Source organism: Rousettus aegyptiacus, unplaced genomic scaffold (assembly GCF_014176215.1).
Source record: "Rousettus aegyptiacus isolate mRouAeg1 unplaced genomic scaffold, mRouAeg1.p scaffold_m13_p_8, whole genome shotgun sequence".
NCBI classification, from domain to species: domain Eukaryota; kingdom Metazoa; phylum Chordata; class Mammalia; order Chiroptera; family Pteropodidae; genus Rousettus; species Rousettus aegyptiacus.
The window spans coordinates 107,581,734-107,597,134 of record NW_023416311.1 but is presented as its reverse complement, the minus strand read 5'-3'; the positions used below and the strand labels follow the sequence as shown (position 1 = coordinate 107,597,134).

Below are 15,401 nucleotides of genomic sequence, written 5' to 3'. Positions count from 1 at the left end.
TTCTGTACCGCGAAAGAGAAGAAAGCCAGTCTGTACTGTTGCTATGATACCTGCAGCCGCGTGAAGTGTCACGGCAGCACGGCCGCCCCCACCTCCCTGGGAGGGCAGCGGCGCTGAGGGCTGCGGGAGGACCCACCTGCTGGATCATATATATATGTGCTGGATCATATATACATATAGGGATCATATATACATATAGGGTGGATTTTTTAAAATAAAGCAGTGTTGCCCCCACATCCTTGAGGAAAGAAAGGTCGTTCCCAGCAGATGCTTTTGAAAACATCTTCCAAGAAGTTCTGCTGAGCTCTGGCCCAGGGGCTCGCGTAGCTCCTGCTGGGAAGCAAGAGGCAGTGAACATGCTGTTTTTCTCCAAACCGAGAATCTGGTAAAGTGGCTGTGGAGAAGGCACCTGCCTATGTTAGGGGTGGAAAATTTTCAAATGGCCAACTTCTGCTTCCGTTGTTTAATGTTAAGGGTGTAGTTACCCTGTGCAGAGACACGCTAATGTTAACTTCTGCTACTGCAGAAACCTGCTTGCTGGGTTAATGTAATTATAGGCTTTCTAAGCTGCCTCCTCTGAAAGCTCGGGGCTGATTCTCTAGTGGGGAGAGTCAGTCGCCGACCGGCTAATAAAGGCTCATAATTAATCTCAATTGGCTCCGTGGGTCTTAAATTCGATCGCAGCACAACACTAGGACCTCTGACACCTCGTCCCTAAGCTTAACGTAGCCGCAAAAAGGAGGGGGGGTGTCCTTTGTGAATTTGCAGCCCACAGTCGGCAGTGGAAAAGCGATCAAAAGGCCCCCCTCTAAGCGAAACAGCTCCTGGAGCAGCTTTAACTATGGGGGTGGGGGGCGGGGAACGGTCCGCGTCCAGACTGCGCAAGCGCATTGCCTCCCGACGCGCCCTGGAGGCGGTCCCGCTGTGGGCGGGGCAGGGGCGGGGCCAGGGCGGGGCGTGCGTCCCGGTTGCCTGGATACCGCGGCGCAACAGTAGCGGCCGCTGTTGCTGCGGAGCGTCTGGGCCTGCGCGGCGCTGCCAGGGGCTGTTGGCCCTCGTTTTCAAGGTGCCGGAGGAGGAGCGGGTAAGGCTCCCTACCGGCCGCCCCTCTCGGCCTGCTCCAAACTCGGGGTCCCGGGCCAGACCCGGATCCCGCACCCCTGACCCGCCCCACTCTCCGCACCCTGACCCGGCCCCAAACCTGGGGAGGGGGGGCGGCCGCGCGCCCGCAGCTGACGCGCCGCCCCTGCTCCCCCGCAGCACACGTAGGTCCCCCAGCCTGTGCGCGGTCCTTGGAGAGAGATGCCGCTTCCCGACACCATGTTCTGCGCGCAGCAGATCCACATTCCGCCGGAGCTGCCGGACATCCTGAAGCAGTTCACCAAGGCCGCGATCCGCACGCAGCCCGCCGACGTGCTGCAGTGGTCCGCGGGGTAAGCGCCTGCGGCCAGGGGCGGGGGCCGGGCCCGCGCCCGGGCGCGCCGTGCCCCGACGCCCAGCGCGCTCGGAGGGTCGGCCAGGCTGCCGCTTTACCCCGGGGGTGTGTACGCCTAAGCATCTACCCAGGAAGCATTATGGTTTATCGACCCTGGGACCAGAAGTCGCTGTCGAATGCTCACTAATCTACAAAGTAACGACAGTGTTCGGCGTGTGATGCAAATAGACTAACACTTAGAAAACAGTTGCATTGGGCATCAGGTTGCAGCACTGTTATACAGTCAAACTATTACAGTCTCTTTATTTTATTTATAAAGGAGGAATCTTATGGCCAGGTCCCTCCTCCCCCCGGGCACCCTCCCAGGGTCAGGTCCTGGCCGAGTTAATGAGAACCAGAGTGACCCCTCTTTTGGGGGACTCGGCCTCAGGCTGCAGTATGACTAAACCCTGCCCAGCTTTCTTCACAGCAAACATCATAACCATTTCCACATTCATAATGTTAACCTTACGAGCCAACAGATCTTATAACCATTAAAGTAAACCCTTTTTGGTTTTATAGGCAAACTCTTTGCCCCTTTTCAGTAAACGGACTTAGAAGCTCAATGTGATGATCACAAGAATCACTATCAGTATAAATTTAACTAAAATGCTTTCGTAACTATTATGTCAGCTTTTACTGACCACCTCTAAACTGTATAAGCAAGGTAAATTTGTTTCCTGTGACGGCTACAAAAAACCCCGAAACTTGAAGGCTTAAAACAACAAACATTTATTCTCTTTCAGTTCTGGTGGCCAAAAGTCAAAAGCGGTTTCACCAGGCTGATATTGGCAGGGCTTCGCTCTTTCCAGAGGCGCTAGGAAGAGTCTGGCTGCTTTCCCCGCCCTTCCAGCTTCTGGAGCTGCTTTCCTCCTGTTCTTTGGCGTGTGGCCCCATCCTCCATCTTTGATGCCCGTAGGGTGGCACCTTCAAGTCTCCCTCCACCTTCCTCCTTTAACGACACTTGTGGTTACATTCAGGACCGATCCTGGTAATTCAGGGTAATTTTCCCATCTCAAAATCCTCACTCACACACTAAGCAAAATCCCTATTTCCATGCAAAATAAGCTCCCCAGGTTCCAGCATAAGGACCTGGATCTCTTTGGGTCCCTTACTGCACCTACTTCTCAAGGCTGCTTGTTAATCTGGCACTTGGCCTCCTGACAACACTTCTTTTAGTTACTTCTAAAATACTCTCTGAAGGTTCTTGTCAGAGAAAGAATGGCCTCTGGTTTTAACCATTATTCAAGCCTAAACAAAAGGTAGTTAGGACTCTTAAGAGTTTATTTGTACTCTACAAAACATTCCAAGATTTTATCTTATTTTTCTTGGAACATTAAGTTGTATTTGGTAACACTTTAGAGACAACTATTTTAAGCTTCGCTTTAATTTAAAAGGCTTGGGAACTTTCCGAATGTTTCATGTGACTAATTTCAGGAACAATTTTGGAGTTGAAGAGAAAAACCAGGTATTATTCAATAAGCAGTATGTAAGGGACTCAGATGTGTTCCAGTCTGTCGGAGATGTTCAGAAGAGGGTGAATTAGCCTTTGAAAGGTTTCGTAGAAAGAGATTGGGGTTAAGACAAGGCGGAGGATATTCCAGGAAGAAGAAACAGCATAATATGAGCAAAGGCCCAGTGTCAGGAAGAAAACAAACCAAGGGGAGAGGAGAAACCCCTCTCTGCACGTGGAAGCGACTTTGCCGTGGAAGGCTCGAGGAGGCACTCAGGCTAGCCTTTTCAAACGAGGCGTTCAGGCGGCGCAGGGGGGTCGGCCTGGCCCCCCGCCTGTGCCATGGTGTGCAGGCGGTCAGCTGCGCTTTCCGATGTCATCGAGCAGTTATGGCACATGACGACAGAGGCTAGACTTGATTGAGCACTAAAGGCTGCTTTTGCCCGCAGGTGCAGCCAGGGAATGAGCGGAACACAGCACAGTTCACCCTTCCCGCTAACGGGGTCTCCCTCAGCCTGGCTCGTTTGACACTTTGGGTGGGGCAGTTCTTTGGGTGGTATGGGGGCGGGGTGGGGTGGGCGTGTGGCGATGTCCTGTGCCTCCTCGGCTCCTTAGCAGCATCTGCTCCGTACCCGCTAGATGTCAGTAGCGCCATCCACCCCCTGCTGTGACAACCAGTCTGTCCCTGGAGGCTGCCAGCGCCGCCTTGGGAAGGGGCAGTACCCCCTGTCGGGACCCACCGCCCTACAGGCTGAACCCCCTCAGCGATGGCTCTGATGGGTTATGAGGCGTCAAGTCCATGGGGCGGGCGGAAATCCCAGTTAGGAACGATGTGGCAGGACTCAGCCCCCACCCTTCGGCCTGGCACCGAAGGTCCCTGGGTTCACGTGTGTCCGGCTCGCTCCGCCTCTTTTCCACTCCGCCTCGCACCGTGAGCGAAATACGCCTGCGGTCGTCTTAAAAGCCCGAAAGCAAAGTCCGATTTGGGGGGTGGAGGAAAAGGGGATGAGATCTAAAGTTTCTTTTAGCCTATCAAATAAATATCCATCTATATGTTACCTGTTCAGAGACGTATCTAACTACTCATCTTTTAAATGATTACCTGTGGCCCTGATGGGTAGTTTAGTGCCCCTTGCCTGAGTGTGTCGGCTCTTTTCGAGGTGTTAGTTGGCTCAGCAGCCAGCCGCCCCCGGGCACACGTGCCCAAGGGCAGGGAGTTCTGCCCAAGACCCTGCCTGGAACCCCCACCCGAGAGTCAGAAGCGCGGCTGGACCCTGATGTTGTCCTGGGATCACGGTGCCCCGGATCCAGCATGTCCACTGGCAACATTTCGGGAGCACCGATGGCATTTGCTTGATGACGGCGGCACATGTTGCATCGGTTCAGTGGACAGGGACCGTCACCTGCACTTCGCAGACAGAGACATGGAGGCAGCAGAGAGGGTCGAGTGGGAGGAACCGGGACCCGCTGAAGAAGGCGCGCGGATTGGTACTATCCGATGTGCTTTGCTGTGCGCTGAGCCTTCGGCGGGGCCCGCTGTGCTTAGGTATTTTTCAGCTCTGTCGAGTGGTGATCCACTCCCTGTAAAGGACCGAATCGAGATGCCTGTGGCCACTCAGAAAACAGACACGGGCCTGACCCAGGGGCTCCTTCGCGTGCTGCACAAGCAGGTACGAGAGGGTCTGCATCGTCTGGGTCCCCCGCCTGCAGAGAGCCTGGCCTGGCCCTGGCCGGCAGCCCTCGGGGAGTCTGGTCGCTGTTACAGAGACGAGGTGACGGGAAATGGATGGCCCGGCTTTGAGGCTCAGCCTTCATGACAACTGGGTCATATTGCTGAAAAACGGCGCCACTGGTATAACCTTGACTTCTGAAGTGACTGGTGCCCATGACACATTTTGAACTGCTGAGCTTCCGTGCAGGGTACAGTAACTTCTGAAAGCAGGGTTGTTCCCCCCGCTCCACTCCCCCGCCCAGGGCTCTCTATTTTGAGGGAAAACAAATAAGCATCAAAAGGGCCGGCTTGGGAAAACACGTGCTAACATTGCCCAAAACTTGTCACATGGAATCCCACCAGCCCGTGGCAGAAGTTACCTGTTTTCACAGGTCGTTTGAAAGTAGGAGAAGGCTTATATTTATTTCGGTTTTAAGATTTCTCCCATTTTACCCGTTAACAGTTTAACGGCGGTGGATTTTAGATGCTTTTATTTATTGAAGTTAATTTTTTTTATTGTGAAGTATTTCAGACAGACAATAGAGAATCGTATACCCAACATCATTATGCCTGTTTTATGAAGTTATAACATTATGCCATATCTGCTTCACAGTCCTTATTTAGGAAGTAAATTGTCAGTATCTAGCTGGTACCACGCACACCCCCACTTCCCCTTCCTGGGGGTGACCGGGTCCTGGATTTGGGGTTCACTTGTTCCTGCATGGGGCTGGGCGGGTACTTGGGATATGTTTAAGGATTCACAACATGATATTACTTCGTAGGATTTTTAAGCCTCTATAAATCATGTCATATTGTGTGTTCTGAACAGTGTAGCCACAGGCAGTACGTGGACTTGGCGGACCTTGAGCAGAAATGGGGAAAACTGTGCCTGCCCGTAGAAAAATTCAGAGCTCTCTTGCAACTGGATCCTTGTGAACACGAAATAGAGTGGATAAAATTTTTAGCGCTTGGATGTAGCATGCTTGGTGGGGTACGTACCTAGAAAGACTGTACTGATAATTCTGTATAATCATAGGCTTGGCTGAAAAAGATCTAGGTATTTCAGTAACGGAAGGAATCACTTTTGTTACTTTAGTAACTTTTGTCTCAGAAAAGCAATTTTTTTTTTCAGATGCCTATTGTATTTTCAGGCTTATGGTTGTTTTAATTTGCAGAAGTTATTTACGAATATGTCAGTTTAAGAGACGTTAACAGTAGATAAAACATATGGATACTTATAAAACATATTTAAGTTTTAGAAGAGAATGCATCACTGCCTTTTTATCAAACTGCACATCATTTGGTAAGTGGATAATATCTTAGTCTGTGGAAAATGGCATGAAATTGTGTTATACTTTAGCTAAAACCTATTATTAGTAACTAGCAGATACAGCGTAACCCAAACGGGTCCGTACTGAAGGCCGGACAGCCCTCTGGTTTTGGAGGTGAGAGGGTGTGAGCCAGCGGGGCCCACGGTGGGGGGGAGGCTCCCTTTTGAAGCCGAGAACCCCTCTCTTCAGCTCCAGTGTTCGGGTCACTCTGTGAGATGCAGGCGGAGTGAAGGGAGCGTCACCACTTTAAGCTCTGAAGAAAGCGGGTTGAAAAAAGGGAACTCCTTTTAGAGATGAGCATTTTTTTTTTTTTACCCCTTCCTTTCGGTCTCTGGGCCCGACTACGTAACTGGATAGTTCACAACCCGCGCCTGATGGCACACACTCACCGTGGGGCCGTGCGTGAGCCTCTTTAATTCTGTTTTATTTTTTAAAAAATTACTTTTTCCGATACCACCCTGCGCGGTTGCTAACTCCGGCAATCGCCGGTAACCGGGAGCCTGTGCCCCCCCTTCCGCCCCGGGCCCTGGGCTACCCCCCCCCCCCCCGGAATCAGGCTCTCCTGAATGTCACGCCTCTCTCCTGTCACAAGTGTCCCCCAAGAAGCACCTTCCCCGACTGCAGTGGTCTTACTTTTGGGCAAGGACAGTCGCGTCGTTAGCCATCCTCTGGGACTTCTTTCCATCCCCAGTTGGAGTTCTGCATTTACGCATCGCAGACTGCTGCCACTCATTTCCCCTGTGTGCCTGTCATACCCACCGTGGGAGCACCTGGCCCCAGCGGAGGCCGAAAGCCCAGTGAGCTCCTGCCGGCCAGCCTGCGGCTGGTGACTGTCCGTTAGCCACGGGCAGGGCGGTCGGCCCTGGGCCAGCTGTGCGGTGAGCTGGGCGCCGGCTGACCACGTAGCAAAGACAGTCTCAGATGCCGCCAAGGAGGTATCTCCGTCGAGTGTCCACGGAAAGGACAAAGACAAGTCAATTTGATCATTGGAGGACACGTTAAGTCGTTTGGTTCCTCTGGAACTCTGCGAAATCAAGGCTTTAATACTGTCATATCTCACGTTTGGACCGTTCATGGTCTGCGTGCCTCTCAACTTAGTTGTGCAATTTAGATTTTGATAATGCTGAGCAATTAGAATATTTCATGTTTTGGGAACCGTCTTTTCTACCTCCCTGATCGCGAAAATGAAGCGCTAGATTTAAAACCAAGCCACCTGTTTTGGAAGGTGAGGTCTCTTATCCGTGTGTGACACTAGGTGGAGACATTTTGTCAAGGATCGCGCTCCACCTTCTAAACCTGCGCTCTGAGAAAAAGAGCCGGCAGGCTTCTCTTGTCTTCCGGCGATGGGTGACTTACCCCAGCCTGCCCAGGTGGGGTCCCGGCCAGTCCCCTCACTAAGCCAGCTAAGCAGCAGTGTTTGCTGTTGGCCACGACTCCTTCCCGCTGTGGGGAGCCCCTGCCCTCAGCCTCTGGGATGATGTTCAAGTGTGGAAGACTCGTTCAGGTTTTAAACAGCCAGGTTTCTCCAGGTGGCCTCTACAGCCCATTCTGAGGTCGCCAAAGAGATTCCTTTACCTTCCGAGGCCAGGGACGATATACGGCCGCCCGCCAGGTGCGATGGTCTCCAGAGGCGGTGGCTGGGCCCACCCGCCCCAGAACCAGCACCACGTGCCCGCTCTGTGGTGAGGGAGGGCTGCGGGGAGGGGGCGCCTCCTGCCCTCGCTGGCCCTGTGCTCACATCTGGTCCGTGCTCGTGGCCAGACGCTGGCATGGTGGCCGCTCCATCCGTTGCCTGGACGACGGCAAGGGCAGCATCTGCCCTGAGCAGGTTGGCTTCACTCTGGGGCCGTGTCCCAGCCACCTGGAGAAGGTGGGAGTCCCTCCCTCACCTACCGCAGGCCCCAGAACTGCATTTTAAATGAGAAACCCTGCGAGGATAAGACGAGATCGCCAGCTTTTTAAAAATGAGATTTTGGGGGCGAGCGCCATCGCTGGACCTTACGTGGGTCTCCGCCCTGGGCACAGTCAGGCCTCACCTGCGGGAGCGGGGTCTTCTCTCTTCTGATTCTGCCTGACGGGGTCAGCCGAGATATTATTGCCATTTTTACTTTCAGGCTCACCGAAAGGGACCCTTGGGGGTGGGTGGTGGTGAGGTGGCTCCGTGTGTCATCATGGTAGCAGCAAAAACTCTGAAACTGAAAAACCTCACGGAATTGGTGCCTCGAAGACACTCAGGACCTGGAGGCGCCTCGTGCCCGTGTCGCTCACACGTCCGCTCTCGCACTTCGACGACGGCTCAGGCGTGAGCGCCTGGCTGAAAACACGCGCCGGTGGCCAGCGGCCCTCCCTGGGGAGCCTCAGGCACCCGAGAGTGAACGGGCAGCGTCGGGAGGTTAGAAGGGCCGCCTGCCAGCGTGGTGACATGGAGCCCCATGACCCACCACCGCTCAGAGTGGAGAAATCTGTCTACAAGAAACAGAACGCTCAGTGCAAAACCACGCACGTTGCCTTAAATCCTTTTGGATGTGAAAATTGCTGCCAGTCCTACTGTCAGAAACGCCGCCACCTGTGATGTCACCGCCTGTAATGTCACCACCTGTAACGTCACCGCCTGTAATGTCACCACCTGTAACGTCGCCGCCCGTGACGTCGCCGCCTGTGACGTCACCGCGCCTTCGCAGAGGCAGTGGCCCTCGCATGTTCCGACGTGGTCGTCCTTTAAATCCTTCGTTGGCAGTGTCTGACGCCCCATCACGCAGGTCTCGTCTGCCCACTCCTCACCAGCTGCTCCCCCGCCCCAGCCGGCCGCACACGCCGCACCTGGCGGGGACTTCCTGCCACTTGCGTCACATGGAAAAGCAACATCGAGCATGACGACGTGGCTCCGCGAAGTGCAAGCACGGAGCACGCACTGCGAGACCCACGACTGGCTCTCCCGGCTGTCTGTCGAGGACGGCCCTGGGGATGGCTGCGCAGTTCCTCGGGGGGTTCGGACGGCCACCCGGGGTTCTCGCCGGGCGTCACCTCATCCCCACAGTTAGGCCGGCGTCAGGACCGTGCCGCACACCCCGGCGTTCCAGGGGAGTCGGTGATGCTCAGGCCTCGTGTTCTCCATCTGAACGCCTGCCGTCCCGCATGGGGCCGTCCGTCTGCCCGCCACGCGCTGCCCGGCCCCCCGGCGGCTGTCAGCAGTGTGGAAGGCGCTGGTCAGCAGGCCGGCTGCCTGCGTTCTGGTCCCAGCTGGCTCGCCGTGGCCAAGTGACTCAGCCTGTCTGGCCCACTGTCCTCCTCATGCACGGTGACCGTGGGGAGTGGAGGAGATGGCCAGCCAGGCTCTCGGACGGTGCCCAGCACGTGGCGAGTGCCGGCCAGGGCTGCCGTGCTCCACGGGGCCCTCGCCTCTGTCCTGAGCCTTTCTCTTCCCCCTGCCAGAAGCGCAAGGTGGCTTCTCCCTGATGTTTACCGTGGGGCCTGGCCAAGCTCCCGGAGCGCTGGAGAAGCAAGCTGCCACGTGGTGTGGGGGCCACATGTCGGGGACCCGCAGGCAGCCTGTGAGAGCCCAGGACGGCTGCCGGCCTGTGGCCAGCGGGAGTGGGCCCGCCAACAGCCTGGGTCACGGTGGGGTGGCGCCCAAGCACTGGCGCCTCTGGATGGAAGCCAAGCCCTGGCTCACACCGTGACCGCAGAAACTGCGAGGTCATCAACATGTGTAGGTTGCTTCAAAAAAGAAGAAAAAGGAAAAGGCCTGGCTCCAGCCCTCCGCACGCCCCGTCCGTGCACACCGGCACTGTTCCGGTCACGCAGGTGCGTGAGTGGCTTGCCCTGCACGGCCGGGCGTCCCCTGGGGACTGTCCTCGATGCCGGCCCGCAGGCGTTTCCTTCTCTTCCCTCCTAAGTGCCGCGCAGGCTCGTCCCACGGGAGCATCCTGGGGGGCTGTTTGCTGGGACGTGGGGTGAGCGCCCCCCGACGCTGGCCTCAGCCCGCCCCCACCAGCTCCACCTTCACGCTGATTCCTGCAGGTGTAGCAGACCCCCCCCCCCCCGCCCCTCTACGGTGCTCAGAGTCACTGGGCGTCTCACAAAACCTCAAGGGAAATCCAGCCCTCGGCTCTGACACGGGAGGTGGCTCCCACCCCAAACCAGCCACCTCTGCCCTCACGGCTTAAAGAGGAGGGCGGGGTGGGTCGTGCTCTGGAAGCTTCTGCCCATGAGGTTGGAAGCCTCCCCGGGGACCGAGGGCCAGGGAGCGGCATTCAGGCCAAAAATCTGGGATGTGGGCCAGGCTGGGGCAGGACGGCTGGCCAGGCAGAGGGAGATGCACAGGCCCGGGGAGAGGCGGGGTGCTATCCAGAGCAGCAGGACGCAGAGCAGGGCGGGCCCCGCACAGGGCCATGGGCAGGTGGGCGTCGGCAGGACCCTGCCAGCCCTGCCCTCCGCAGCTGGCACTTTGCTCCGTCCCCAGGTGTGTCGTGGGGCTGGGGGGCTGGAGGGTTTCTGTGTTGGCCTAAGCTTCCTCTTGTCCTTAAAAGTCATCCCATTTTCCTATAAAATGTGTGGATTAAAAATTTTTTCAGACCAGTTGCCGCCTCCTTAAAACTTTCCTCTTTCTTTCTTTCTTTCTTTCTTTCTTTCTTTCTTTCTTTCTTTCTTTCTTTCTTTCTTTCTTTCTTTCTTTCTTTCTTTCTTTCTTTCACAGCAATGATAAATTCACCTAGTTCTTAATTTAGTTTGAGAACATACTTTCTGGAGAATTTCTGTAAAGTACACTCAGGGGTTTCTTGCGTGGCGTCTTGGCGTCGACCTTGGCGCTGACCTTGGCGAGCATGTGTGGTAACCCCGCCCTCTGCTTGCCCCATTTCCAGTCCTTGAGCACCGCCATGAAGCACCTGTGCGAGATCCTGACCACCGACCCCGAGGGGGGCCCCGCGCGCATCCCGTTCGAGACTTTTGCTTACGTGTACCGTTACCTGTCCAGGCTGGACCCCGAGATCTCCGTGGCGGAAACGGAAGTCTACCTCTCCTCGCTGAAGGACAGCGTGTGAGTACGGCTCTGCCTGGCATCGGGCCCACTGACCAGGGGAGGGGTCCCCTCCTCTCAGTCACTGTCCTGTAGGGACGGGGTGGGGCAGGCCCCCACTGGGAGAAGGCTGAATCCTGTAGGGGAAGCCTTGTCCCGGCTGGAGGTGGCTTTTGTCCCCTGGGGCTGCAGGGCGCGGGATTCTAGCTGGGCTCTCCTCAGACCTCAGAAGGAGAAAACGCATCCTGTCTTTAAGAAAAGTTTAGCCAAATTTATCACGACCTCTAAGTACAGTAGGTCAAATTGTTTAAAATCAAAGCATATTGCAAAGCGAGGCAGAATTCATTTCTCAGCGGTGGCACAAGCCGCTTACTGCAGGCGGGGGCATGGCTGGGCCTGCCACATGGCTTCACTCCTTCACGCCGTAAACATTTCTCGGCTGGGGAAGGGGGCTGGGGCAGTGAGCAAGGAAGAGCTGGGGAGGGCAGAAGAAGCTGGAGAAAGGGGAGCCAGGAAGGGCTGGGGAGCGGACAGGGCGCGTCGCTGGGCCTTGTCCAGTTGGCGGAATCCAAAGCGGTTTCTTACACTGGCTGCAGAGGTCACCGTGACCCTGGTGTTGGTGATTTCAGAGGCGCAGGGGGCACAGAGGAGACAAGGAAGTGTAGGCTCCTTCTCCTCGCATGGCCGCAGTGGGGGGGGAATTCCCAGGGGAGGAGGGTGGGGAGCGGCGTGGAGGAAGAGGCTGCAGATTAGCGAGAAGGCTGCCGAGTGGAGGTCTGGGTTTGTAACCTGGTGCTCTGTGCGCCCTGACCAGCGGCACGTCCCCGCAGGCTCGCAGGAAAAGCCTCGGTGACCCGTCCTTGGCGCAGGGCACAGAGTTCACGAGCTGGGCTTGTCTGGATCCTAAGCTTTTGCTCCTCCATCCCAGCAGGGAGCACCTAGCACGTGCTCAGCGAGTGAGCGCCCAGACCTGGCGGTGTGGCCTGGGGCGAGCCCCTCCTCTCCCCTCTTCCACGAGAAACTGGCCGCTTGGGCTTTCTACAGCGGGAGTGATTTCCTGGTTGTATCTGCCCGGCCAGTCGTTCGTTCATTCATTCCATTCGTCGCCTACTTGGTTCCAAAGCGTTTCAGACCCTCAGCAGCTCCTGAGCGGCCGGTGCTGGGCGCTCAGGCCGCGAGGGGCCGGGCGGCCAGCGGCGAGCCCAGGCCGAGGAGCTGCCTTGGGGCTGGCCGTGGGGTGGCACTGCCAGGACCTCGGCCTGGAGGCTTGGGGGGCCCCGCCTGGTTCCAGGAGGACCCTGGCGTGGTGCGTTCATGGCGAGGCTGGTTCTCTAGCCATTGGATGCTCCCTAAGGCGAGGAATTACTGCATTGCACGAGGAAAGTCCATCATCTGGCTGATGGCTCCTCCCTGCTGCGCACGCGAGCTTGGCCGGCCTTCGCGGGCGCTAGGCCAGTGGAGACGGTGACCCCAGGCTGCCGCGGCTCGAGGGGGAGAGCCAGGGGTCAGGGCGACGGGCGTCGCTCCCCAGCGCCCCGCTCTTTCCTAAGTGGCCGTGGGGGAGCCTGGGGCACAGTGTGATCCTCCCTGGCCTGTGGGAGGTGGTCGTGTTTTACGGTGAAATACGGTTTAGAACAACTGCCAACTCATGTTCTTTTTACTTTTAAAATATGAGCACTAAAGGCAGATCTCACTTTGCCTGCCGATGCCAAAAATCAACATTGTTATAGTTGCGTTTTTGCAATACATCTACTGATGTTGGCAGAGGTTTGCTCACTGTTCACCTTTCAAGAAATAAATATGTCTATAAATTGAAAGATATACTATCACCAATGACAAAGTTTCACAGACTTAAGACAGTCCTCTGAGTTTTACTAGACCAACTTTTTGACTAGTACTTTTGTTAACCAGTGACTAAAATTTGAGTTGTCAATAAAGAAAAATCTTTAAATATAGTACTGATTTTTTTCACCTAGAAATAAATGCCCATTTTTGTACAAGAGAACACTTTGTTGTTAGAGGTAGGAATTACTGATTAGAAACTGTAAATAATTGTTTAAGGTAAAACTTTTCAGTTATATTGCATTTAAGTTAAATTATGCTGAATCATGTTGTTTCATAAAAACTCTGTTGAATGCTCTGAGAAATTACTAATAAGTGTCTTTTCTGTTTTCCATTTAGAGAATCTAGAAAGAATGGCATGATAGGACTTTCAGATTTCTTCGTTCTAAGGAGGAAAATGTAGAGAAAAGAAAACTCAGAAGACGTGCCCCGTGCCGTTAGTACACAAAAGAACACATTTTAATGTTAAAAGAGTACTCTTTAAACCTTGGCACCAATTACAGCTTGTCATTAACCACGTGCATGGGGCTGCGAGTTTTTTTTCTGCTGGACTGGACGTTTCGTGTAACCAGTGGGTCCAGGGGGCCCGTTCAGTGACCCGCTCACTGTGTCCTTGTGAGAGCCTTGAAGGCACGCCGCCCCCAGCGGGGGGCGATCCGGAGGGAAACAGTCTGTTTGCGGGTGCTGCAGGGTCCCGGGGAGAAGGGGCAGTTCAGAACCGACTGACGATTTTCTTTGCTGGAAACTCTTTTTTTTTTTAAATTAATTAATTTATCTATTTTATGGTGACATTGGTTAACAAAATCCAACCAGTTTCAGCTGTTTCGGCAGTAAGGCACGAGTATATTTTCACTGCGTGTTCACCTCCCATAGTCAGATTTCTTCTCTCACCACGTATTTGACCCCCCTTTACCCCGTCTACCTCCCCCGTCCTCCCCCACCCTCTGCCCTCTGGTGACCACGAGTCTATTGTCCATGTCCATGAGTCTGTCTGTTTGTTGCTTTTAGGTTTCCATCCCACATATAAGTGATATCACGTGGTTTTCAGCTTTGTCTGGCTTATTTCACTTAGCGTGGTTATCTCGGGGTCGGTCCAGGTTGTCGCAAATGGCAGCACTCCGCCTCTTCCTGTGGCTGAGTGGCGTCCCATCGTGCGTGAGCACCACGGCTGCTTTATCCAGCCGTCTGTCGTCGTGGGAGCTCCTGACCAGCGGGCTGCGGCCGCTCCTGAGCTGGGCCGGGACCAGCACCTCCGGCCTGGCGTCATTTAGGAAGCACGCGTCACAGCCAGGCCATGGGCCCTAAATGCTCTTCTCCATGGAAGGAAAGTAGGGCTCATCCACACAAGCAGTGCTTTGGGGTCTTGGGTAGGGAATATACCAGATGAGGCCCAGAATGTTGCGTCACTAGAAACGGGCTATGAAAGCCTTCTAGATTCGTGTTGGACTTGGGAGTCAAGCTGGGTGAACCGGCGCTGGTCCGTCCTTCCCTCCAACGAGCGAGGAGGTACCCTGCGTTCTGGCCGACTCCCGGGTCACTCCATTTTCTCCATTTCCATCTACAACTGTGCCGTCTAGAGAGGTCCATGCGTTTCTAACGATCTCTGCTTCAGGGAGGAGAGTGTGACCCCCGGGAGCCAGGAGCCTCTTCCTGTCCCGATTCCTTCCCATCTGTGCCCCACCCCCCAATCCAGTGTCCCCCGGTCAGCCCCAGAGAGAGCTCCTCGTGCAAGGTGTCCATGTCAGGGCCGGACGACCAAGGGTGGCCCCTCCCGAGCTCACAGGGGCAGCGTATGTGACCACTCTGGGGCCTGGCAGAATTGCGGATGAGACTTGCTTTTATGGTAATGACTTTGCAGGAGTTCCAGGGGAGGGACACAGAGCCTCCAAGTCCTCTTGTCACTGGAACCCACCCACATTTACCTAAGGGACCTCATCAGATTGCTGACCAGCCAAAACTGGCTTCGGTCAGGGAGATAAATTTGGAAGGAGTTTATAAGACTGAGCAAGATAAATATTGTCATAAATAATCTCTCCGATGTGGACATCTGAACTCAAAAAACATAAATCAGGATACTCTGTCACACTATCAAAAAAAAATCATGCAGCGCTTCCCGAAAGAAAGTGAAATAGGCGATGGATAAATGAGCTGGTTCAGACAACGGAATATTTTTCAGCTCGAGAAAGAAATGAGCTGTCAAGCCCGGAAAGACATGGAGGAACTCGAAATGCACGTGACTCCGTGAACGACGCTGATCTGAAAAGGCCACATACTGTATGGTCCCAACTACACGGCACCCCGGAGGAGGCGAACTATGATGACAATGTGAAAGTCAGTGTTTGTCCGGGGCGGGCGGGCCGGGGAGGAGGGCGCGGCATAGGCGTGTCGCGGAGGGTTTTAGGGCAATGGGAGCGGTCTCCGCGGCGCTGTGACGATGGGCGCCTGCCGCTCCACATCTGCCTAAATCCGTAGAACGGACAAGTCCGCGGTGAGCTCGAAGGTAGGCTGGGGCCTCCGGGTGACGATGACGTGCCCGCGCAGGGTCGTCCGTTGTCACAGATGTCCCCCCCTCC

The 15,401-nt window shown here is 55.2% G+C and overlaps 1 protein-coding gene across 3 annotated transcripts; it reads left to right on the top strand.

Moving 5' to 3' along the window:
- The first annotated feature begins 971 nt into the window (after positions 1 to 971).
- Positions 972 to 15,159, top strand: ROPN1L (rhophilin associated tail protein 1 like). 3 transcript variants are annotated; one of them, XM_016121993.2, is made up of 6 exons: positions 972 to 1,084; positions 1,261 to 1,433; positions 4,474 to 4,597; positions 5,468 to 5,629; positions 10,832 to 11,007; positions 15,005 to 15,159. In XM_016121993.2, exons 2-6 carry the CDS (start codon positions 1,303 to 1,305, stop codon positions 15,018 to 15,020), a joined length of 609 nt encoding a protein of 202 aa, XP_015977479.2. In that variant the 5' UTR covers positions 972 to 1,084; positions 1,261 to 1,302; the 3' UTR covers positions 15,021 to 15,159. The 3 variants fall into 3 exon arrangements, with proteins under 3 accessions (XP_015977479.2, XP_015977486.2, XP_015977469.2); XM_016122000.2 differs by lacking the exon at positions 15,005 to 15,159 and adding an exon at positions 13,168 to 13,351; XM_016121983.2 differs by lacking the exons at positions 972 to 1,084; positions 1,261 to 1,433; positions 15,005 to 15,159 and adding an exon at positions 13,168 to 13,351 and having other exon boundaries at positions 1,502 to 4,597.
- The last annotated feature ends 242 nt before the right edge of the window (positions 15,160 to 15,401 follow it).

Excerpts from the sequence above, each read along its gene's own strand:
- ROPN1L (XM_016121983.2), top strand. The coding sequence starts at position 4,205 with ATGTTGTCCTGGGATCACGGTGCCCCGGATCCAGCATGTCCACTGGCA. Across the intron at positions 4,598-5,467 it reads TTCGCGTGCTGCACAAGCAG|TGTAGCCACAGGCAGTACGT; the intron begins GTACGAGAGGGT and ends TGTTCTGAACAG. Across the intron at positions 5,630-10,831 it reads GATGTAGCATGCTTGGTGGG|TCCTTGAGCACCGCCATGAA; the intron begins GTACGTACCTAG and ends CCCCATTTCCAG.